Source organism: Notolepis coatsorum (assembly GCF_963971535.1).
Source record: "Notolepis coatsorum genome assembly, chromosome: 10".
Lineage (NCBI taxonomy): Eukaryota > Metazoa > Chordata > Actinopteri > Aulopiformes > Paralepididae > Notolepis > Notolepis coatsorum.
Genome location: NC_140174.1, coordinates 24,708,655 through 24,732,663, shown reverse-complemented (window position 1 = coordinate 24,732,663; position 24,009 = coordinate 24,708,655). Strand labels below are relative to the sequence as shown.

Below are 24,009 nucleotides of genomic sequence, written 5' to 3'. Positions count from 1 at the left end.
AATACAATGCTAAGCTTACGAATTGAAGGTAATGAGTCGTATATACACTACTACTATACAATAGAACAAAGTGCAAGTAGTAGGCTAATGATAATACTAAGTTATAACAGTAGTAGTAGTGAACAGTAGCGACTGGCAGGATTCAACCAGACAGTAGTAGTAATAGTGATGATGGTATACATGGTCCAAACCATAGTAAAGCACTGCACCAGAGTCCGTGCAGTGTTTATTATTAAGAGGCGGATAGTCCTAACAGTTCTCAAGTTCACCAGCCGTTAGCTCTCCAGCAACTAGCAGTGTGTGTGTGTGTGTGTGTGTGTGTGTGTGTGTGTGTGTGTGTGTGTGTGTGTGTGTGTGTGTGTGTGTGTGTGTGTGTGTGTGTGTGTGTGTGTGTGTGTGTGTGTGTGTGTGTGTGTGTGTGTGTGTGTGTGTGTGTGTGTGTGTGTGTGTGTGTGTGTGTGTGTGTGTGTGTGTGTGTGTGTGTGTGTGTGTGTGTGTGTGTGGCTAATGTGTACCCACTGCTTTCAATGATGCAGAAGACAAAAAAATGCAGTGATGTGAGTCATTGCTTAGCGTAGGCCTGTGATTTTTTTTAACTGTGCATTGTCAGTACAATGAATATTACCAGATAATGAGAGAGAAAGAAAGAGAGGGAGGGAGGGACACAGAGAGAGAGAGAGAGAAGGAGATCAGCAGAGAGATGGGGAGTGGGAGAGAGAGAGAGAGAGAGTGAAGACATGATGGAGGGAGAGGGAGAGGATGGGAAAGTTGAAGGCTCATCTCTGTGATCTGAAGGGACAGTTGAGCGGTTGATGTGTGCAGTCATCCACTGTCTTTTATTTAACCCTTTACCCCCCCCCCCCCCCCCCCCTCACTCTGGCACATGCTATAAAAGACTGCGTTGTCCTTCTTCTCCCTCGAGGAACCCACACAGTGGTGCATTTTTTCCTATTGTAGGTTTTAGTGAGTTGTTCCTTACCTTCGCGCCGTGGGGTACGTCTGGGAGTGTTGCATGCATGCATTCATTTATTTATTTTGAGTTTATTATAATTTTTTGGACCTTGTGGTATTCTTGTTTTTTTCTTGACTTATTGTGTTGTTTCTTCTTGACTTGTTTAAAGAAGACGTATCTCTGTTAAGCACTTTGAGTTGCACTCTGTATTAAAGGTGCTATATAAATGAAGATTATTATTATTAGGGTGAGCTATTGGGAGATACAGAGAGATTGGGGCTAGTAGACACTTGTGTGTAAAGAATGACGTACGTGGACTATGCCTAAATCACTTATTGACAATGGGGTTTTTCTCTTCCAAGAATAAACCTGCATTTTCTTGTCGAGCCTCGGCTTGCTTTTCATCACCATAACAACGTCCACCAAGACACCCTTCTTTCTCATTATTGGGTAAGTCCTGCACGGAGAGGACTGTGGGCTAGATCCACAAAGAATGGATTGCACGGAGCAAGTTGCACCCTTTACTTGTTACAATTCATTATGAATTGAAAAAATGGCATTTTTGATGTCTTGAATGCAGCCTTCCTAGATTCCCATCAGCAGCTCCGCACACTAGTGCGCATGCGCGATGCTGACACTCACAGTAATCTGCTGCTCGGGAGGAAGAGATCGCATCCTCCTCGTCCACACTGCACTTTATATCAGAGAGAGGGAGAATTAAACCCCCGCTGGCGGAGACCGGAGAGAGAGAGAAAATATATAAATATAATGCTGCGACGATAACAAGATAAAAGACATGCCGGGGCCTCTATAGGACGGGGCAGCATTGCAGTATGATGGTGGGTGCTACTCATGTTTTATTTCCAAGGAGACAGCGGCGGGACCGGAGCGTGGAGGAGGATGAAGTCACAAGTCAACACACTGGACTGATACTGATGAGATGATCAGGCTATGAACCCGGCAGGCAGACGGTGGGATTTTTTTTTGCAACTGCAGACCCTTCCTGGATTAGACGTTTTTTTTCGTGTGTATTTTCATCTTTTTGTGCAGTGTAACGTTATAGTGGTCAGGAACGGACCGCAGGGCTGCCGCCGCTAGAGTTGAGGACAGTGGGCTGTAACCTACCGTGTTATTATTCTGCGTTGTTGCAGCAGCACTGTGTTGTCAAGTCATTTGAATGATCTCCTGCTTTTATTATCACCGCCGGTTATTCATTATTAATAATTTATTATCATCACGCAGGCGATCATACATTTGTAGCCTTGCGTTATTATCCGATCGCATCGTTTTCATAATTAACGCCCCCGATTGTCAATTGGATATAGCCATATGCAAGTACGAGTTAACCCCCCCCCCCCGAAAAGCGGGATATAGCTTATTAAAACGTGAGTGCATGAAGCCCCACTTGACGCCTGTAAGCCCGGTGCTGGTTGTTGTGTTTCCCCTCCTCGGCTGCCTCCTCGCGTGTAGAGTGAGGCTGGTTATGACTTGCTTGTTGGCACACAGCAACCGGCCCCATCAACGGGATCAGACGGAAATGATTAAGCTGCGTGTGTCTCTGAGCGGACAGTGGGATCATCTCCCTTCCTCGCGTCGGCAGGCTTTTTTCTTTTGTTTTGTTTTGTTTTGGAAAGTCTGATATTCAGAATAAACCCATTTTTTCCCTCTAGTTAAGAGAACTGCCCCTTTAAAAAAAACTCGAATCATGTAAACACAAGCTTATCTCTGGGTTGTTTTCAGCTTCGATTCCAAAGTTCACGTTCAAACTTCAAAGTTCTCCCCCCTCTTTTTCTTGTTTTGTTCGAGAGCAAATCCTAGAGACAATTAGCCCCGCTGTTGGAAATTCCATACGAGGCGGAAGTGTTCTAATCTCTCATGAGCCAAGCCTCTTCTTCCCCAAAGGGGTCAAAGATGAAGTTTCCTCCTCCAACGCGAGACATGATGCAGTGAGTGGGGTGTTGCAAGATTCTCCAGTAATCCTCTCTGCAGCAGCTGTGTGAGCCAGGCGGGACGTCTGAAAGATGAGCCATGAATACAAGTCCACTTGTACTGGAGGAGTCCTATAGTGTTTCACCCACCCGGCCCCTGACCACCGCAACGCATGCGTTTTCTACAAAACCTATTAGAACAAAATGTGTTCACAGTGATCTCCTCTGAATGTTGAAGACACTCGGGTCAGACTGCCATCGGGATCGGGTCAACGCCATCATTCAAGATGCAATCATCATCAGCCGTCTTCATGGACCCTGTCGTGATGTCGTGGTGGTTTTAAGGGCTACTTATACTCTCAGCCACACAACCGATCACATACATTAAATTCCGTATTTTTTGGATGTATTTTCAGATTTTTCTTTCTGCTTTTTTTTTTTTTTGAACCCCAAACCTCCCAGAGGTATTCCGTTTGGCTGATGATGCAGAGATGATCAACAGGGAACCCAGTTACCTCTGTGTTGTGCAGCACCTCTTCTTCCTGCTCTCGTCTCGCCCTCGTCTGTGTGCAAAAGGACCGATGGACCGGGAGAGTGAGAGTGTACAACGGAGCCAGGGGAGCGTCTCGGGAAGCAGTTCGGACGGAACTCTCCGCGGCACCGCGGTGGAAGTCATGCAGGGTTAACGGAGAAGCCTAGAAGTCTATCAGGGAGGGAATTGTAAAGCCTCTCTACTCGGAGAAAAGGAGTTCTCTTTTCTTTCTTTTCTTTTCTCGCAGAGGCCAGCTGCTGAATTGGAATCAGTGCTCGGGGCGTCCAATTACAGTTTGGATTGAACCCTTCTTCTCCCCCTCCATCGCTGTGGGAAATCCACCCCGATCTGCAGTTGTTAGCTGCCTGCGAGTTACACTTGTTTTTTGGGACTCGCCTCGTTTTTGATTTCCCCTCGTACTTTTTAATAAAAAAAGAAATCTGTCCCCTTTTTGAAGTGGAAAATTGTCAGCAGGAGTCTCCTCCTGGCACCTCAGCGACCTCTTACTCCCCACCACGCCACCCCTCATCGGATTGTTCAGTCCCCCCCCCCCTCCCCAGCGAACCGTAGCAGGGGGACGGCGGTCGCCTATCGCCGTGGCGATGGGGAGCTCGGCCTCGTCTCTCACCGCGGAGACCGAGTCGGACCACGGCTTCCGCAGCGGGCCCTACCCGGCGTCGACGCCGCCACCCATGGGCTGGCTCCGGAACAGCCACAGCAGCCCGGTGTGGGGCACCACGTTCATCACCCGCCAGCAGCAGGCCCCGCTGCCGCACAGAGAGCGCAGGTAAGAGCCGGGGGGCCAGCTGGCGCCTCTCTCTCTCTCTCTCTCTCTCTCTCTCTCGCTCTCTCGGATGACTGCGCCCGGGGACGCTGGCCCGGGGTGTGGGGGCGGTTTGGGGGCGGCGGAGAGAGTAATGGGCCGTTGGGTTGTGTTACACGGGGACGCTGTCACTGGGAGCGGCGAGGGTGTGAGCGCATCAGGGACAGGGGGTACAAGGGTTTATTTTGACAATTGCCTCATGATGGGTGTTGTCTTTGCCCCCCCTCCCAGTCTTTTGAGCGGTGTGTTTTTCTTTGTATGTATGTAATGCGAGACCATCTGAATCCCTTGCGTAGTTCACTTGAGACACTTCTACTACCGTCGTCCGCGTACTGTAGTCTAATGTTTCACAGATTTCAGCCCTATTGAAAGAAAAGCTCACCACGTATTCATAAAAGTCACAGAGGCCGTTGGGTCAAATCCACAGTTTTTTTTAATCAGATGTTATCTAATCAAAAGCCCAAGCTTTTTCTTTTAAATGTTTTCCCTACAATGCAACCGAAATCTGGCTAAGCTGGATTTGTAAGCCCAAATCCCAACCCCTCGGTTCCTAACCCCACAGCTCTACACGCTACATTTTAGGCAAGGCTTTAGTGGCTTTGCCCTGGACAAATAGATTGACCCAACCGCCGCCAGCACGACGGAAAGCGGTCCGGGGGCGATTAAGCGGATGGGTTACGCTGCCATGCGCAGAGCTCCCCGAGAACCTTGTTTTCCGTGCCACGCAGTGCTACACGAGGCAGCATGGTGGCGCTGTTTGACCTGGTCAAAGCGCCGTGTCCACCAACCGATGGCTGGTTCTGTGCAGATGGTAGGGACCTCCTCACCAATCCCAACGCCCATCCGTAACTGTTTTGTAACTGAGTTGTCGTCCAGTATTAAAACATTTATAATTATAATAATAATAATAATAATAATCCTGCAAACATTCAACCTCTCCATTGGCTTTAGTGGCAGTGTTGTGTGGTGGATCTGTAACTATGACCTAGTACGCCCTAATAAAGGAACACTTGACAGTCTTGACTTGACTATCTAGCGTTTGAGAAACCGTCGAGTGATTCCAGAGAGACGCTCGCTTTCCCATCTTTATTAGAAAGACAGATGTCGTCCGTATCGATGGGGCTGAAAAATCAGCGGCTGATTATCCCTGAGCTGCACGCATGCTGTGTCGGATCAATTGTCCCAAAGCTGTGATTCATAGCCTCCTGATTCATTGAGTCATTCGTTACTGTCAACACTGAGGGAAGCAAAGAAGTGCCGCCCTGTCCTTCTATCGCCTGTTGACAATAAGAGCGGGTTACTTATTTACTTACTTTTTTCCGTACATAAAAGATGAACTGTGCTTTCTCTCTGTGCCCTCGAAAAAACACTCGTTAAGAAGTGCGTTTCCGGATAGGAGAGAGGAGTAACGCACACCAGTGTTGGGAAAGGTCAGGCGCCGCACACCCCTAGTCACGGTGCACGGATCATTTATTGAATCGAGCCCGTTTTCCATCAGTTTTTCCCGTTTTATATTTGTGCGTCGCGTCTCCCGGAACGAGAACAGGCAGTTCATATTGAGCGCCTCCGCGGTGTGTTGAAGTATATTATTGCTGAGTCACTTGGGGCATCATGGTCCGGTTGTTAGTTATTGATTTTCATAGGGCCCCGGTCAAATTCCCTCACAATGGATGTCATTATTTATTCAGCATCGGTCTCCCGTCGTAGGCCTTTCATCTTTCTTGACTCCCGCTCGCCGCCGCCAATGCTCTCCTCCTCGCTGTCGCCTCCCGTTTACCGGCCAGGGCCTTCGTCGGTTTCACGTTTTCTCCCCCCCCCCCCCCCGCCGCGGAGTCTCACATTTCCAGGGGGCCGGTTCTTTCCATGGCGGCCGCTGTCATAGGAGTGATCAACACGAGTGTAGTTTCACCCTGTCAGTGCAGGTTTGTATCATACAGTCAACTCTTCATCATGGTGTTCATCCCCATGGCAACAAGCCTCTGCCTCCATCACCAATCAGACTCCAGGCTCAGTCAGCAGAGCTCGGGATTCATGCAGAAACACACACACACACACACACACACACACACACACACACACACACACACACACACACCAACCTCTAATAACACCGTTTTGAGGATCAGTTAGGGTCACACACAGAAACACAACGACACTGTGACAACACAGGTTTTTTTGAAGCAATAGTGATTAGAGCATGGTCTCTTCTCTGCCTCTCTCTTTCTCTCTCTCTCACTCTTGTCTCTTTCTTTCTCTCTCTGTCTCTCTCTCTTGTCTCTATCCCCCCCCCCCTCTCTCACTCCCTCCCCCTCTGTCTCTCTCCCTCCCTCCCCCTCTCTCTTTCTCTCTCCCTCCCTCCCCCTCTCTCTTTCTCTCTCCCTCCCTCCCTCCCCCTCTCTCTCTCTCTCACTCACACTTCTGCGTGAGCCTAACGAGGTTAGGCAAGCCTTGCTGAGCCGTGACCAAGCATGAAATATAGAAACAACAAGAGCGCTGTGAGTCCAGCCTAAACCCGGCCGTTCTTCTTGTACAGAGTTTACCCTCAGAAACGGGGCGTCTTGTAAAAACAGGCCTGTCCTTGTTGTGTGTAATTCCAATCCGGCTTCTTTGCCCAGTGGTGAGTCATTTGGGCTAGTGTCTGTGTACTGAATGGGACAGCAACCCTGCTGTGAGTGAACCAAACATTTAGAACACGGACCAGGGTTGTGTGTAAACTGTTATGGACACGGGGCATCTCATAGCAACCTTTGCTCCGCTTTTGGCTAACGTGCAAAAATGCCGCATTATAGGTAGGGATGGGTACCTTTCACATTTGAACCGATACGGCACCGGTACCTGTGAATCGATACCGGTACCCAATGGTACCTTTTTTGGTACTTTAGTCTAAACATTTTTTATTTACCTACCTCAGTCGTGAAAAAAATAATCCTAACTTCAAATAACTACAATTTCGACCGTTTTCGGCTTGCCATTGCTCCGACTGCTTTGTTGTTGAATCAAGTCAAATCCTAGGTAAGCATATATTGTGCGTGTGAACGTTGACATGAAAAGAAAAAAGGTAAAACATTTTTTTTTTATTTAATTTTTTTGGTATCTCACTTGATTCGATACTCTGTAGTACCGACGTGTTTCGGTTCGGTACCTCAAAAGAACCGAATTCGGTACACATCCCTAATTATAGGCCGGTGATTCCCACCTCTCAACAATATGCACACTCTTCTCACTGGAACAGGGTGGAAAGGAATCCCAAGCCGCGAACGCTCACCGCGTGAATACGGTCAATTAGTGCATCCTGTGCGTCGGGCCGTACGTACATGGCCTAGGGGGAGGCCCTCTGCTCTCCCCCCTCTTTAAAGTCAATGCCTGCTCTCCCTCGAGCGGGTCTCAGTGTCTCTCCGCTGTCCCGGCGTGATGGATGGCGGCGTTTACCGGGGCTCCATATACCGCTGGCTCCCTCCTCCCGCTAATTGGATTAAAACAGGTCCACTCGGATTTGGCGAGCAATGCTCCCTGGCCGTGTTTATGTCTCGATTGTTTCAACGCGTCATCTTCCCTCGCTTGCCCGCCCGCCCGTCTCGACCGAGGGAGGGAGGAGAGAGAGAGGGCCGCGTCAGGACGGTTCCAGAGCCAACGCACGCACGCGCGCCGCCTCCATCGACTGTGACTGAGAGAGAATATATTAAGCCCTATCGGCATTTGCTACTGACACGATTCCAGGTTCTCCCTCTTGTTGCCATGGAAATCTGTAGCATATGCTGAGCATCCTCCTTCCCATCCGGTCGGAGAGATGGGATCACACACATGGTGGCAGCATGTGTTAATGTAGGCATTCTTCTTCGCGCGAACGAGAGAAAGCCAAACTAGATGATTGGCACCTCGGGCAGAACGCCTCGCTGTGGCCAAGATCTAGATCTAGAGTAGAAGCCAGTGAGCTGGAGACACTTTAATGGCCCAATGATATTTCCCCCCCCCAATAATTGTTGAATTTGTGGGGTAAGAGCGGGGAAATTAGGGCTGTCTTAAATACTTCGAAGCTTCGTTCGATGGGCATGGGATTCGAATATGAAAATAAAATTCGATTATGTAAAAAAATTAAATAAAATAAATATATATAATTTATTTAAAAAATTTTGCAAAATCAACTGCCTCTCTTTGTTAATTACAACGAGCAATGCTGTTTGTTATTTAAGATGAGGTCGGACTCTGCACTGACAGATTTGTGTTCATTGTGCTGCTTTTATAAAGCCTCAAATGACGGCTTACAATATTTCATGGAAGCAAAGTGTTTAGTTTGTCTAAGATTTTAAAAAGGTTTAAACTTTACAGCACTGACAAAGTTGAACAAAGTGCTGTACAAGTCCCGGCACGAATTAAAATCCAATCTCGGCCCCCGAAGCTTCGAATTCCAAAAAGAAAATATCGAAGGTCAGCCCTGTGGGGGAAATACAGCTCTTATTTTGTGAGTCCTTGTTTTCGGAAGGATTGAGTGCTGCTGCCCTCCAGCTTCTGTCAGTACAGTGCTGCTGCCCTCCAGCTTCTGTCAGTACAGTGCTGCTGCCCTCCAGCTTCTGTCAGTACAGTGCTGCTGCCCTCCAGCTTCTGTCAGTAGTACAGTGCTGCTGCCCTCCAGCTTCTGTCAGTAGTACAGTGCTGCTGCCCTCCAGCTTCTGTCAGTAGTACAGTGCTGCTGCCCTCCAGGTTCTGTCAGTACAGTGCTGCTGCCCTCCAGGTTCTGTCAGTACAGTGCTGCTGCCCTCCAGGTTCTGTCAGTACAGTGCTGCTGCCCTCCAGCTTCTGTCAGTACAGTGCTGCTGCCCTCCAGCTTCTGTCAGTACAGTGCTGCTGCCCTCCAGCTTCTGTCAGTAGTACAGTGCTGCTGCCCTCCAGCTTCTGTCAGTAGTACAGTGCTGCTGCCCTCCAGCTTCTGTCAGTAGTACAGTGCTGCTGCCCTCCAGCTTCTGTCAGTAGTACAGTGCTGCTGCCCTCCAGCTTCTGTCAGTAGTACAGTGCTGCTGCCCTCCAGCTTCTGTCAGTAGTACAGTGCTGCTGCCCTCCAGCTTCTGTCAGTAGTACAGTGCTGCTGCCCTCCAGCTTCTGTCAGTAGTACAGTGCTGCTGCCCTCCAGCTTCTGTCAGTACAGTGCTGCTGCCCTCCAGCTTCTGTCAGTACTAGTGATGCACCGATGTGAAAATTGTGGCCGATACCGATAACCGATATTAATAGTGCTGTTCTGGCCGATACCGATATTTACCGATGTCGATATCTCTGTATAGAAAAAACTTTTTTATGATAATCAAATAAAGAGCTATTTTCCAAAACGCATACTTTTTTTTTACTTTTGTAACCTATTTTCAGAAATTACTGATATTTTGAAACTATTCGGTTGGTTCACAATATGCTTCCGACAACATTTTAGGCGAGATTGCTGGATCTTAAATTCATATTCACAGGACTGAAGCAGAGGGGTAGGTATGCTAGAATGCATAATGTGAATTGAAATATACATTCAACTACACCTTTTGGGGGACCACAGAATCCTATATAAAAATTATTGAAACGAGAGGATAATATGAGACCTTTAAAGGTGACTAGTAATGTCACAATAATAACAGTGCAGTGCTGCTGTCCTCCAGGCTCTGTCAGCACTGCGCACTGCGTCCCCGCCGGTACCTCTCCTTCCTCTTCCTCCTCTCAGAGTCCACAGTTTCCTGTACAAACCCCCGTCCCGGCTCTCTGCTCTACCGTCTCTATGCTGAAACCCAGACGGTTTCCTCTGTTTAAAGATTCAAACGGCTGCCTGACTGCCTCTCCACCGCTGACAGATTCACCTGTCAAAAAAAAATAAGCACCAGTCGTGAAATATTCACAGAGGGTCGCGGCCACAGAGGCCAGGAGCCGCCGCTTTGTTCTCGCTCCACGTTTGCTTCCCGCTGCTGAAGGCCTCCCCCCCCCCCCGTTCCTTTACGCTGTAGGTACGACAAGAGCTGGATTCTTTTTTATGTAGATGATAATCTACGACCTTATCCCGCTTGGATCGTATCACGTTTTTGGCCATCTCGATCTCAACCTGTCTTAAATGCCAGACGAGATGAACTTTGACTCGTTGCGAATGGCGGTGGGATGTTTTTGAAAGTCGGATTCATACGTGGGCCGTAATTTATGGGCAGGCCAGTGGGGATAATGTCCCTGCCACGTTTCCGCTGACCTAAAACTGTCCCCACCACTAATTTGATATCAATTGCATATGCTTTCTTTAAACGAGATAAGATATTCCAAATGTCGTGTCATCGGCTCCCCAAAGGGTTAACTCCCTCACATTCCCACAGTGGACGAGAAACAGAGTTCCTATTGGTGTCTGTTTGATTTGATCTTGTCTCGTGCAGCTGTGTGAGTGTCTTTGAGTGCCTTATTCACTGAACAACGGCACACGGAAAAGGAGAACGAGGAGAGCTGGAGATGAGTCGAAACAGACCGGCATCTCGTCTGCGCCTCAGTAGGCCATAACGTTATGGTGCCGTGCCGGTAGACTCTTTTTTCAATCGCCCTCAATGATACTGCAGTGGAGCGATGGCGCCCCTAAGCGGATCTGGCCGGTATTGCATGTTTCGAAAATCAAATATGCGGGTAGGTCCTGCAAGTCGATCGGGGACGTTAATAGCGTTATTAATATGGAATAAAACAATAACGACTCGCCACGAGTTAACTCGTGGCTCTGGTCCACAACGCATGGCACCGTAACACGTATAAACTCGTGGCTGGTCCTTAAAGTGTTAACAGATCAGACGAATCACGAATGTACGCAAACTTCATAACCACAAGAACAGACGGCAGTGCATGTACTATATACTAAACGTCACAAACTTCATAACCACAAGAACAGACGATAAATAAGACGGACAATGACAACACACTATGTGTGACGTGGCGAGACAAACTGGGACATAGGGAGACTATACGTTTAAAGTGTTTTAGGTACCAAGTGTTAAAGTGACTGGTGTTTGTTCCAGAGTGCTAATGTGCAAATTTTATTGCACTTGAATTGTAAAGTGCTGGAATAGATTACAAGTTGCCCTTTTGCACAAACATTTCAATATTGCACAAGTTATAAGGATAGCCAGCTGCCGTGCCAGGTTAATAGATATGCCAGCTACCGTGCCAGGTTAATAGATAGCCACCTGCCGTGCCAGGTTAATGGATAGCCAGCTGCCGTGCCAGGTTAATGGATAGTCAGCTGCCGTGCCAGGTTAATGGATAGCCAGCTGCCGTGCCAGGTTAATGGATAGCCAGCTGCCGTGCCAGGTTAATGGATAGTCAGCTGCCGTGCCAGGTTAATGGATAGCCAGCTGCCGTGCCAGGTTAATGGATAGCCAGCTGCCGTGCCAGGTTAATAGATATGCCAGCTACCATGCCAGGTTAATAGATATGCCAGCTACCGTGCCAGGTTAATGGATATGCCAGCTGCTGTGCCAGGTTAATAGATATGCCAGCTACTGTGCCAGGTTAATAGATATGCCAGCTGCCGTGCCAGGTTAATAGATATGCCAGCTACCGTGCCAGGTTAATAGATATGCCAGCTACCGTGCCAGGTTAATAGATATGCCAGCTACCGTGCCAGGTTAATAGATATGCCAGCTACCGTGCCAGGTTAATAGATATGCCAGCTACCGTGTCAGGTAGATAGCCAGCTGCTGTGTCAGGTTAATAGATGGCTAGCTGCCGTGTCAGATTAATAGATATGCCAGCTACCGTGCCAGGTTAATAGATATGCCAGCTACCGTGTCAGGTAGATAGCCAGCTACCGTGCCAGGTTAATAGATATGCCAGCTACCGTGCCAGGTTAATAGATATGCCAGCTACCGTGTCAGGTAGATAGCCAGCTGCTGTGTCAGGTTAATAGATGGCTAGCTGCCGTGTCAGATTAATAGCAAGAGGAAAAAAAAAAGAAAAGAGAAAAAAGTAGTCTTATGTACTGTCCTCCCATTTGAGTCCCGACCACTTTCCAGATCAAACCTACACCCTTGGAGTCACACGGAAGAGGATAAACGGATCCAGATCCGTATTGCATCATTCCTGACACATGGCCTGGCTTTGAAACAAAGTCCCACATTGTTTTTTACGGCGTCGCTGTTGGCTTTAACTTGTTGACCTCGGCCCTGGTGATGTTCCAGTTTAACTTGTTGACCTCGGCCCTGGTGATGTTCCAGTTTAACTTGTTGACCTCGGCCCTGGTGATGTTCCAGTTTAACTTGTTGACCTCGGCCCTGGTGATGTTCCAGTTTAACTTGTTGACCTCGGCCCTGGTGATGTTCCAGTTTAACTTGTTGACCTCGGCCCTGGTGATGTTCCTGTTGGCTTTAACTTGTTGACCTCGGCCCTGGTGATGTTCCAGTTGCATAAGAGAGGAATATCTTTTGAAATTGGGGAGGTAGGAGGGAGGGAGGGGGGGAGGGGGGACAGAGGCTCTCAGTATGTCTGTTAGTGGGCTTTTCATGGCCCAAGGACAGGCGTTAAAAGGATCTTTTGTATCTCGTAGGCGCTTTTAGTGCTACGAAGTGTTGCTGTTTGTAAACCTGTAGTCAGTCGCCCCAGAAAGTATTTCAATGTCTTCTCCTTTTAAATGGTAAATGGCTGCTTTTTTATATAGCGCTTTTATCCAAAGCGCTTTACAATTGGTTCCTCACATTTTACCCATTCACTCACACATTCACACACCGACGGCGGCGGCAACCATACAAGGTGCCGACCTGCTCATCGGGAGCAATTAGGGGGTTAAGTGTCTTGCTCAAGGACACATCGACACGCTGCCCGGGAGGAGCGGGAATTGAACCCGGGAACCTCCGGATTGCCAGTCGACTGCTCTCGACCTCCTGAGCCACTGTCACCTCTTTAAAAAAAAAAGAAAGAAGAAGGCTCCCCCGTCACTCCGCTAAATCTCCCCCCAATTATCTCGTTGCGTCCGTCTCCCGAGGCTTCCCCGTCACCAAACCCTCCGTATCATGTCACCCGAGTCTCGGCGCCGTGCCACGCGGCAGGTCTACGCTCCGCTGTCGTGACGCCCAGCTCTCCGTCCAGAAACGTCACCTCTTTCCTCCCATTCCTCAGCCTGTCGGGAAGATGGATCTCTCGGCGCTCTGCCTCTGAATCAAACTGAGCAGAGTCCACACGCTGGAGTTCACATGCTTCACGCCTCAGCGACACGAGACGAGCAGTCTGTCTGACCGCGGGACTCCACCTGAAGACTAGGGATGGGTACAGAATTCGGTACTTTTGAGGTACCGAACCGAAACACGTCGATACTACCGAGTCTAATACATTTTTTATAATTTTCTTTTTTTTTTAACTTTTTTTTAAACTTTTTTTTTTTTTTTTTTTACTTTTTTCAACGTTCACACGCACAATATATGCTTACCTAGGATTTGACTTGATTCAACAACAAAGCAGTCGGAGCAATGACGAGCCGAAAACTGTCGAAATTGTAGTTATTTGAAGTTTGGATTTTTTTTACGACTGAGCTAGGTAAATTAAATTTCTTGAGACTAAAGTACCGAAAAAAGGTACCGTTGGGTACCGGTATCGATTCACAGGTACCGGTACCGGTACCGGTTCAAATGTGAAAGGTACCCATAACCCATCCCTACTGAAGACGTGACGGTCCACATTTAGATGAGATTAGATTCAAATGTATTGTCATCATTGTACAGTACAACGAATATAAATTTGGCATCCAACCAGTAAAGTGCAATAGTAATATACAATGTACAGGTGATTAAACTGGGTATAAAATATATAGATTAGTACTACTGAGTGTAGTGCTAATCGGATGTACAGAGTTGTAGTGGTAATATGTACAGTGATACAGGTATAAAGACTATGGTAGTAAGTCATACTGGCCAGCAGCGTAACTAGTAAGTAGGTAAGGGATATGTATAGATATAGGCCTAGTATCACTATCTCTACAGATATGTAAAAAGGATTATATGCAGGTATGTACAGACAGATGTGGATAGATATATATTTACGGTACAAACAAATATATACGGTATATATAGCATTATTGTACATGCTATCATAGAGTTATATGCAGGTGTATAATATGGCTGCACGATAATAATGGGAAATAATCGAATTGTGATTCTTCTGACAGATATTGCGATTGCGATTATAATAAGAACGTTTAAGCAGCCCCACAGAGGTTTATTGTAAAATGCGGCTTGCATCTGGCCTACGCGGTGGGTCTGTTCGGGACGCCGAGCCTGAAAATGTTTCTTTTTACCTGGGAATGGATACCGGTACCCAACGGTACCTTTTTTTTCTGTACTTTACTCTCCCTCTCTGAAGTCTAAACTTCACAACACACAATCTAAAACCCCTTACCTCCCTCTCCCAAACCGTTCCTACAACAATAACAACAACTTGCAAAGGAGATCTTGTATCTCAATGGGACTTCCTGGTTAAATAAAAAAAATAAATAAAAAATTGCGATTCTTTTTTTGTTTGATTTGCTAATTGCATCATTTCAAATTGCGGTTTCGATTTAAACTCGATTAATCGTTCACCCCTAGGTATAAGTAGGTATATAGAATATATACAGAATATATATATATATATATAATATAATATTTGGTATATTCGGATGGATATATATAACATGACATAGTGTCCTTCCCCTTCACGGGGCTGTCGGGGTTCAGGCACGAGGAGAGGTATGGAGAACACGGTCCCTTCTGTCATCCAAGGAGACATATGGAACATTTAAAACGTTGCCATTTGTGATGTCACACCGGGGACGCAAGCAATACATGAGCTGTAATTAGGCTAATCGGTTAGCTTGTTCTTTTCTCTAGCTAGCCAGGAACACTGCCTACCTAATGTACTGCGCAGTTTGTCAAAGTCTTTTTTTCAAACAGCGACTATTTTAAAATGAATTTAAAACGTGTTCTACGGATTCAAGCGGTTTCTAAAAAGGTGAATGTCAGAGTGGTGAGTTATACAGATGGCAGAACTATTAACTGGCATCACAGAGGAGGCTCTTACAGATGATCCTTCACAGTCTGACCCTGGCTCATCATCTCCGCTCTGACTGACGGGAGGGAGGGGAGGGAGGGGGGGAGGGGGAGGGGGAGGGAGGGAGGGAGGGAGGGAGGGAGGGAGGGAGGGAGGGAGGGAGGAAGGAAGGAAGGAAGGAAGGAAGGAAGGAAGGAAGGAAGGAAGGAAGGAAGGAAGGAAGGAAGGAAGGAAGGAAGGAAGGAAGGAAGGAAGGAAGGAAGGAAGGAAGGAAGGAAGGAAGGAAGGAAGGAAGGAAGGAAGGAAGGAAGGAAGGAAGGAAGGAAGGAAGGAAGGAAGGAAGGAAGGAAGGAAGGAAGGAAGGAAGGAAGGAAGGAAGGAAGGAAGGAAGGAAGGAAGGAAGGAAGGAAGGAAGGAAGGAAGGAAGGAAGGAAGGAAGGAAGGAAGGAAGGAAGGAAGGAAGGAAGGAAGGAAGGAAGGAAGGAAGGAAGGAAGGAAGGAAGGAAGGAAGGGAGGGAGGGAGGGAGGGAGGGAGGGAGGGAGGGAGGGAGGGAGGGAGGGAGGGAAGACACACACTCAGGGAGGGGGGGTGTTGCCTTAACCCTTTCACTACCACTGCCACACTAGGCCTAAAAAAAATGGTTTGGTTCCTGTTGGTTGTCAGTTAAGGCCATGGGTAGGTAGGGAATTTATTATTTTTATTTTTTTCCACAGCGACTATGGATAGGGAATTTCTTTGTTTGTGAACTTGCTTTTTATATATTCTCATTATTGACATGGACTGCACTTTTTGACTAAGATTTAACTAAACTTGCAAAAAAAAATATATATATTTTTTATTTTTGTAAATATTTTTTTAACTCATAAAATTAGGGATGCACCGAATATTCGGCCGCCGATAATTATCGGCCGAAAATGGTCAAAAAGGCTCTTTCGGCTTTCGGCACTTTCACTACTACACTACAGAGCATTAATGCTTTCACTACCACACTACAGAAGGTTAACCCTTTCACTACCACACTACAGAAGGTTAGGGATGGGTACCGAATTCGGTACTTTTGAGGTACCGAACCGAAATACGTCGGTACTACCGAGTATCGAATCAAGTGAGAAACTGAAAAATAAAATAAAAAAATAATTAAAAAAGATATTTTTTATTAATTTTTTTTCTTTTTCTTTTTTTACTTTTTTCTTTTCATGTCAACGTTCACACGCACAATATATGCTTACCTAGGATTTGACTTGATTCAACAACAAAGCAGTCGGAGCAATGACGAGCCGAAAACTGTCGAAATTGTAGTTTTTTGAAGTTTGGATTTTTTTTTTTACGACTGAGGTAGGTAAATTACATTTCTTGAGACTAAAGTACCGAAAAAAGGTACCGTTGGGTACCGGTATCGATTCAAATGTGAAAGGTACCCATCCCTACAGAAGGTTAACCCTTTCACTACCACACTGCAGAAGGTTAACCCTTTCACTACCACACTGCAGAAGGTTAACCCTTTCACTACTACACTACATAAGGTTAACCCTTTCACTACTACACTACAGAAGGTTAACCCTTTCACTACTACACTACAGAGCATTCATGCTTTCACTACCACACTACAGAAGGTTAACCCTTTCACTACTACACTACAGAGCATTCATGCTTTCACCACCACACTGCAGAAGGTTAACCCTTTCACTACTACACTACAGAGCATTAATGCTTTCACTACCACACTGCAGAAGGTTAACCCTTTCACTACTACACTACAGAGCATTAATGCTTTCACCACCACACTACAGAAGGTTAACCCTTTCACTACTACACTACAGAGCATTAATGCTTTCACTACCACACTACAGAAGGTTAACCCTTTCACTACCACACTACAGAAGGTTAACCCTTTAACTACTACACTACAGAGCATTAATGCTTTCACTACCACACTGCAGAAGGTTAACCCTTTCACAACTACACTACAGAGCATTAATGCTTTCACTACCACATTGCAGAAGGTTAACCCTTTCACTACCACACTACAGAAGGTTAACCCTTTCACTACTACACTACAGAGCATTAATGCTTTCACTACCACACTACAGAAGGTTAACCCTTTCACTACTACACTACAGAGCATTACTGCTTTCACTACCACACTACAGAAGGTTAACCCTTTCACTACTACACTACAGAAGGTTAACCCTTTCACTACTACACTACAGAGCATTGATGCTTTCACTACCACACTACAGAAGGTTAACCCTTTCACTACTACACTACAGAGCATGCATGCTTCCACTACCACACTGCAGAAGGTTAACCCTTTCACTACTACACTACATAAGGTTAACCCTTTCACTACTACACTACATAATGTTAACCCTTTCACTACTACACTACAGAGCATTAATGCTTTCACTACCACACTACAGAAGGTTAACCCTTTCACTACTACACTACAGAGCATTAATGCTTTCACCACCACACTGCAGAAGGTGAATCCTTTCACTACCACACTACAGAAGGTTAACCCTTTCACTACTACACTACAGAATGTTAACCCTTTCACTACTACACTACAGAGCATTAATGCTTTCACTACCACACTGCAGAAGGTTAACCCTTTCACTACCACACTACAGAGCATTAATGCTTTCACTACCACACTGCAGAAGGTTAACCCTTTCACTACCACACTACAGAGCATTAATGCTTTCACTACCACACTGCAGAAGGTTAAGGACGGTTAGTCTAGAGGCCTAAGCACTCGCCTACCACCGCAGAGACCCAGGGTTCAAATCCCGGTGTCAGCGGTACCGCCGGCTTGGTCGGACGAACATAACCATCAGTGTTCACGGGTGGGAATCTGGTGGGGCGTACGAGTCCTAGTCGTTACAATAGCAACTCGGTGCACCTGTTCAGCAGGGAGGGGATGTGGGGGAAACTCCTAGCCGTCAGGTGAGAAGAAGCGCCCGGTGCCTACCTACACCCTCCCCAGACAGTAAGGCAGTGCAGAGACCAGGGCGGAATTGGCATAGTGACAAAATTGGGGGATGGGAGAAAAAGTGTAAAACAATAGAATAATTAAAAAAAAAGTCTGTCAGAGTGTGGTACAGAATTAGTAAAAAAGAGAAGGCTCATCTCATCCCTGTTGCTCTCGGCGGAGTCTGGCGGAGCCCCATCTTTAAAAGTTTCAACTTTTTCTTTTACAGCATGTCAAATCCGAGGACATTTCCCGTCGATTTGAGTGCCGCCCTCCAGCATACTGTCTGCCAGTGAGAAGTGTGAGGAAAAAGCACCAATAGGTCCTCCTCCCTCCACCAGTCCTCCCTCCCTCCCTCCCTCAGGGACGCGCTCTCTTGCCACCTTGCTAACCCAGAGTGGCGTCACGGCAGATGGCATATCCACGCCCCGTCGCTCCCCGCCAGCGCAAACTTCAGCCGCAACGCCGTCTCCTCTAGACGAGGCGCAGAGCTAAGTGGAAGGTAACGCGGGCCAATTAGCCGAAGAAAGTGCCAGTCTAGTGCCCGTCACCTCACACGGCGCGCTGCCAGTCGGCCCGGGGCCCAGAGGCCAGCGTCGCTCGCCGACTGATCACACGGTGGGCATCTCTGCCAGTCGGAGCCGAGGCAACTCTGTACAGCTCACACGGCTCTACTCGAGCTAAATGCCGTTGTTGAGTATCTTAATTGAAGTGCTTTAGCAATTATGAATCTGACCGCGCAGCTGTTGAATGATCACCTATTATTAAATCTGCCAATTAGGTATCTCGTGCTCCGCACTGCACGAGTTAGCCTGTTATAATACTGTACTTACTGGAGAGATGCAACAGTAATTGCACCAGTGTTCCCCCCCTGCATCACTATATTCGTCGTGGCTCTGGGAAAAAACACACTTCCCACTCCTCTCGCACTGCGGCAGGCAGGGCCAAACAAAAAGCCTCTCCCAGCAGAAGCGTGTACTCTTCTGTTGTCGGATCCTGCCGTGTCAGTGTCCCAGCGACGGCGGGTTCAACCTCGGCCCTGCCACGGTATGGATCGCCTGTATTATTAACTAGGAGCTGCCTCCCCTGGGGAGCCAGGCATGGTAACGACACACTCGACGATGAGCCAGGTAGCCCTGCGGCCAGCCCTTCCCTAATGGGGCATCGCTTCCACCGGCGCTACGGTTGCATAACCTTTTGCCTAGAGGGCTAGCCTGCGGCTAATTATCCCTGGCAGTGTGTGTGTGTGTGTGTGTGTGTGTGTGTGTGTACTGGCTACGTAGGGATTAGCACCCGGCCTAATTAATTAGTGCATCAGGCGGAGGTCTTCTGAGGTCTTGCTTGTGTTTAGCTGTACACACTCAAAGTGTTTGACACATAACCGTGTTTATGGTATGAGAGGAAATGCTGTACAGGCCTTTTTTATGTGACATTTATTCGAGACGTAAATTCACAGCCCTAAACGCTCACCTACCTACCGACGGTAGACCGCCGCCGCCGCCTTCATCTTTTCATCGACGGAGAAGAGCCGAGCTTCTCGTCTAAATGTATCGGACGCCCTGTCTAAATGCTTTTAACTGGTTCCCCGAGGAATGCGAGCATATCTGGGGGGATGATTCTATTGCCTCTGGTGTCATTCGCATTCTTTTAATTGTATCTTGTTTCTTGTAGCATTGAGAAGAGGACTAATGTAGAGGAGGCTTGTGCTTTACTTCTATCTTTTCCCCTTAGCTCCCTGTGCGTATTTTCACATAACTAGTGCAGTGCCCGTTTGCGGCATGGCCGTTCAGAGTGCATGTGTCCCTTCGCAACGTGTGTCCCTTTGCGTTCTAGAGAACCACGGTATGGCTGCTTGCAGCGTTCTAGAGAATGCGCCGGTATGGCTGCTTGCAGCGTTCTCAAAAACCGCTCATCCAATTGACTTCACACTTGACACTGCACTCCCTTGGGTCCTCAGCAACAGTGTGAAGTTGGCCAGACTGTCAGGCAGCGGTCTGATCCCACCCACCCCCTACCACAAATAGGCAAAACACAAAGGTGTTTCATTTGTTCATGTGGCTGTGACAAATAAACAAGTCTGATCTCAAGTCTCATTTGAATCTGAACACACACACACACACACACACAAAACAATCGGTTTCCTTAGTTTACAGGCCAAAGCGTAAAGTTTGTGGTTACAGTGACACCATATGGCCAAATGGCACCACGATTTGACATTGCACTCCCTTGAGTCCTCGGCAATACACCACCCGCCAAGTATGAAGTCGAACGGATGACCTGTTCCTGAGATATGCGTAAAGTTAGTTGTTGTAGCGCCACCACGGCACCAAATTCAACACTGCACTCCCTTGGATTCTCAGTAGTGATGCACGATATATCGGCCGCCGATATAATATCGGCCGATATGGCCGTTTTTTTACACATCGGTATCGGACCGATATCAAGATAGGGCCGATATAATTTCTTTTTTTTTATTTATTTATTTTTATACATGTTTTGGCCTTAAATAGTTTCAAAATATCAGTCATTTCTGAAAATAAGTTACAAAAGTAAAAAAAGTATGCGTTTTGGAAAATAGCTCTTTATTTGATTATCATAAAAAAGTGTTTTCTATACAGAGATATCGACATCGGTAAATATCGGTATCGGCCAGAACAGCAATATTAATATCGGTTATCGGTATCGGCCACAATTTTCACATCGGTGCATCACTAATTCTCAGCAATATACCCGCCAAAACGTGAAGGTGGTCGGGCGAACAGTTCTCGAGATATGCAAAGGACTAACGGACGGAGACGCGGAGATTCCTTCCTTTTCTTCTGTTGTACTCCATAGCAGTGTGGCATTGACGATTTGACATCCAATTTTCAATTACACTCTCCTCCTATTCTGTTCCTTCCACACCACAGATCGGGTGTTATTTATTATTAAAAGGTTGAAAAAGGTCGGGAAGTGTGTGTATTGATTTGAGACTCTGTGGTAAAAAATAATGGTTCATCTTATCTGAACAAGTGAAGTGGGCGAGTCGACAAGGGAGTAATGTTAGGAACCATAACCGGCTGGTTTGCAGTATTTTATTAAATAAACGTTTAATTCAACCATGATGAGGTCGGTTTGAGAACAAATTCTTCTTTACAAGCAAAGCAGGCTATTCTTGGTCCTCACTCACAGACTTCCCACCACAGTCAGGACAGCTGAAACCAGCCAAATTGTCTGTTGTCAACTAAAAACACACTACTTCAATTAATATCTGAAAAAAAGAGAAAATACTAACTTTCTTTTCTTTTTACTAATAGTCTTTTACTATTATGCACTTTGCTACTAAGTAATCTACCTTGCCTATACTACTACATACTATCAGCGGTGTAAAATACTTGAGTAATTGTACTTTGTTACAATACTTAAGTACTGTTTTTGGGGATTTGCACTTTACTCGAGTATTATTAGGTTTGTATACTTGTACTTTTACTCCATTACATTTCAGAGAAAAAAAAACATACTTTTTACTCCTTAAATTTAAAATGCAGACCTACAAAGTACAAATCTCGCAGGTCTAACCATTTTAATTAGTATATTTGTTTCTCTGGCCGAAATAACGTTATTAATCCTGCGGCCGCACTTTATTTAAAAACAGCCAATCAAATCCCCATCAATGGAAAATTAACCCGCCCATACCAATGCTGATTTGTCCTTGTGCAAGGCTAGAAAGCGGGGATCTTTTAAACCCCTGCTATTAGAAGAATAGACCGTCAGAGTGACAAGCTACAGAATATGGGCACAAACGATAGTACGAGTGATGAAGAGGAAGAAACGGAACATTTCATTCCCCCGGGAATAAAACAAGTTTTTACTTTTACTTTTTAGTACTTAAGTACATTTAAAAGTAGAAAATGTTTTACTTTTACTCAAGTGTGTTTTAGCCAGATACTCTGACTTTTACTTGAGTAAGATTTTGAGACAGTACCCATACTTTCACTTAAGTATAATTTCTGGGTACTTTTTACACCCCTGCATACTATGCTAATATGTAACTGCACTCTATACTACTGTCTATACTATGCACTCAAGACTGTAGCACTCAAGTTCAACACTGTTTGACGAGTTGTACACTTCCTGCTGACTTGTTGTACAGAACTTGTAAGTCGCTTTGGATACAATCATCAGCTAAATGACTAAATATAAATGCAATGACAAAAGGCAAACTTCTCTGGAGAAAAGGGATGGGAGGTTGGATGGATATTTGACAGACGGAATACACCGTGGGAGAATATTACAGCAAGGCGACGAGAGAGTGACGGCACACAGCGGACGAAATACCAAACAAAATAATAGCATAACCGCAAACAAAAGGAGTCACGTTACAAACGCATTCAAAGATGGGTAGTGGTGATGGCGCCTTTTGTGTTTTAAATGAATAAGACAGAACCACACTGTGCCCCCTGTGGCCAAGGAGAGTAGCACGCCTTTTCTTCGGCCACCGGGCTCGAGGCCAACCTTGGAAAGGCAGCGCTAATGACTGTCACACAAAGGCCAAATGTCTTGCGGCAAGGGAGGGGAGGGGGGGGGAGAGCCGGCGGCGCTCTGCTCGCTCCATCGCACGCCCGCGTGCCGGCTGTGGAGCGCAGCCAGGCGGCCTGGTGTACGCTCCCGTGGCTCCACCGCCTCCAGCCCTTAGCGACCTTAGCCTTAACTCCACCCGACCTGTCATCCCTATTTGGCTGACTACGCCCTCCTCCTCCTCCTCCTCCTCCTCCTCCTCCTCCTCCTCCTCTCCTGTCTTCTCCCATCCCTCTGTTTTGGTATCACTATCATCCCTGTTCTTTCTGGCTTCTTTTTTCACTTCCACACACAGTGGCTGGTTTGGTGCCAAATTGTCCTCCATCGACTAAAAAAACTTCTGCAATCACTACTTTAACACTTTGAGTGCCAGCCACGAGAAATCTTGCCATGCGTTGAGTGCCAAGGACGAGAAATCTCGTTATTTAATCGTTTTTTTTTTTTTTTATTATTATTATTTATTTCCAAAAACGAGCGTTTTTCTAAATGGTATAAAACGGAAATGTACCGATGAAATAACAATCCGTTTTGTATATGTTGACTGCAAGCAAGTCATTGATAAGTGACGGGCGTATTAGACACATAGCCATAATTTAAGATATAGTTTATGCGTTCGCAAATGTGCTCGCCCTCTCATTGAATAGAGCACTGGCACTCAAGTGCTAATTCTAGCGCCCCCTGCTGGCACTCAAAGTGAAAAGTTTATTAACAGATTGCAGAATGGGTACAGTACAGTACAACTCAATACATACAATTGTTAAGGGGATGCAGACCAGAGAAAGACTTTCGTCTTGTTTACATCAGGGTCCCCCATTTTCAATTCATCATAACATATATGACATACATGACATACAGATAGTGATGCACCGATGTGAAAATTGTGGCCGATACCGATAACCGATATTAATATTGCTGTTCTGGCCGATACCGATATTTACCGATGTCGATATCTCTGTATAGAAAACACGTTTTTATGATAATCAAATAAAGGGGGGGGGAGGACACTGTACACTGTACATTGGAATACTGACAAAGCCATACTTGGTCATTTACTGTACAACTGGGCTAGGACATTTGTAGGGGCCAGTTTCGAATTGCAGTCTCCCGTAGGTGTTCTTTGAGAGTGTTTTTGAAAGTGGGTAGTGATTCACATTCCTTTACAGCTTTGGGTAGGGCGTTCCACATTGATGTGGCATAATTGCGAAACGTGTTTAGTCCCTTGTTTGAGCCGAATCTGGGTT

The 24,009-nt window shown here is 46.4% G+C and overlaps 1 protein-coding gene across 1 annotated transcript in view; it reads left to right on the top strand.

Annotated features, from left to right (window-relative positions):
- Positions 1–4,014: 4,014 nt before the first annotated feature.
- The window catches only part of capn15 (calpain 15), a gene marked incomplete at its 5' end in the record, with an annotated part of 132,473 nt that continues 112,478 nt past the window's right edge, over positions 4,015–24,009 (top strand). Inside the window, one exon of the mRNA XM_084322971.1 lies at positions 4,015–4,199. Within this exon, the coding sequence (XP_084179097.1) occupies positions 4,015–4,199 (185 nt within the window). The remainder of the gene's footprint in view (positions 4,200–24,009) is intronic.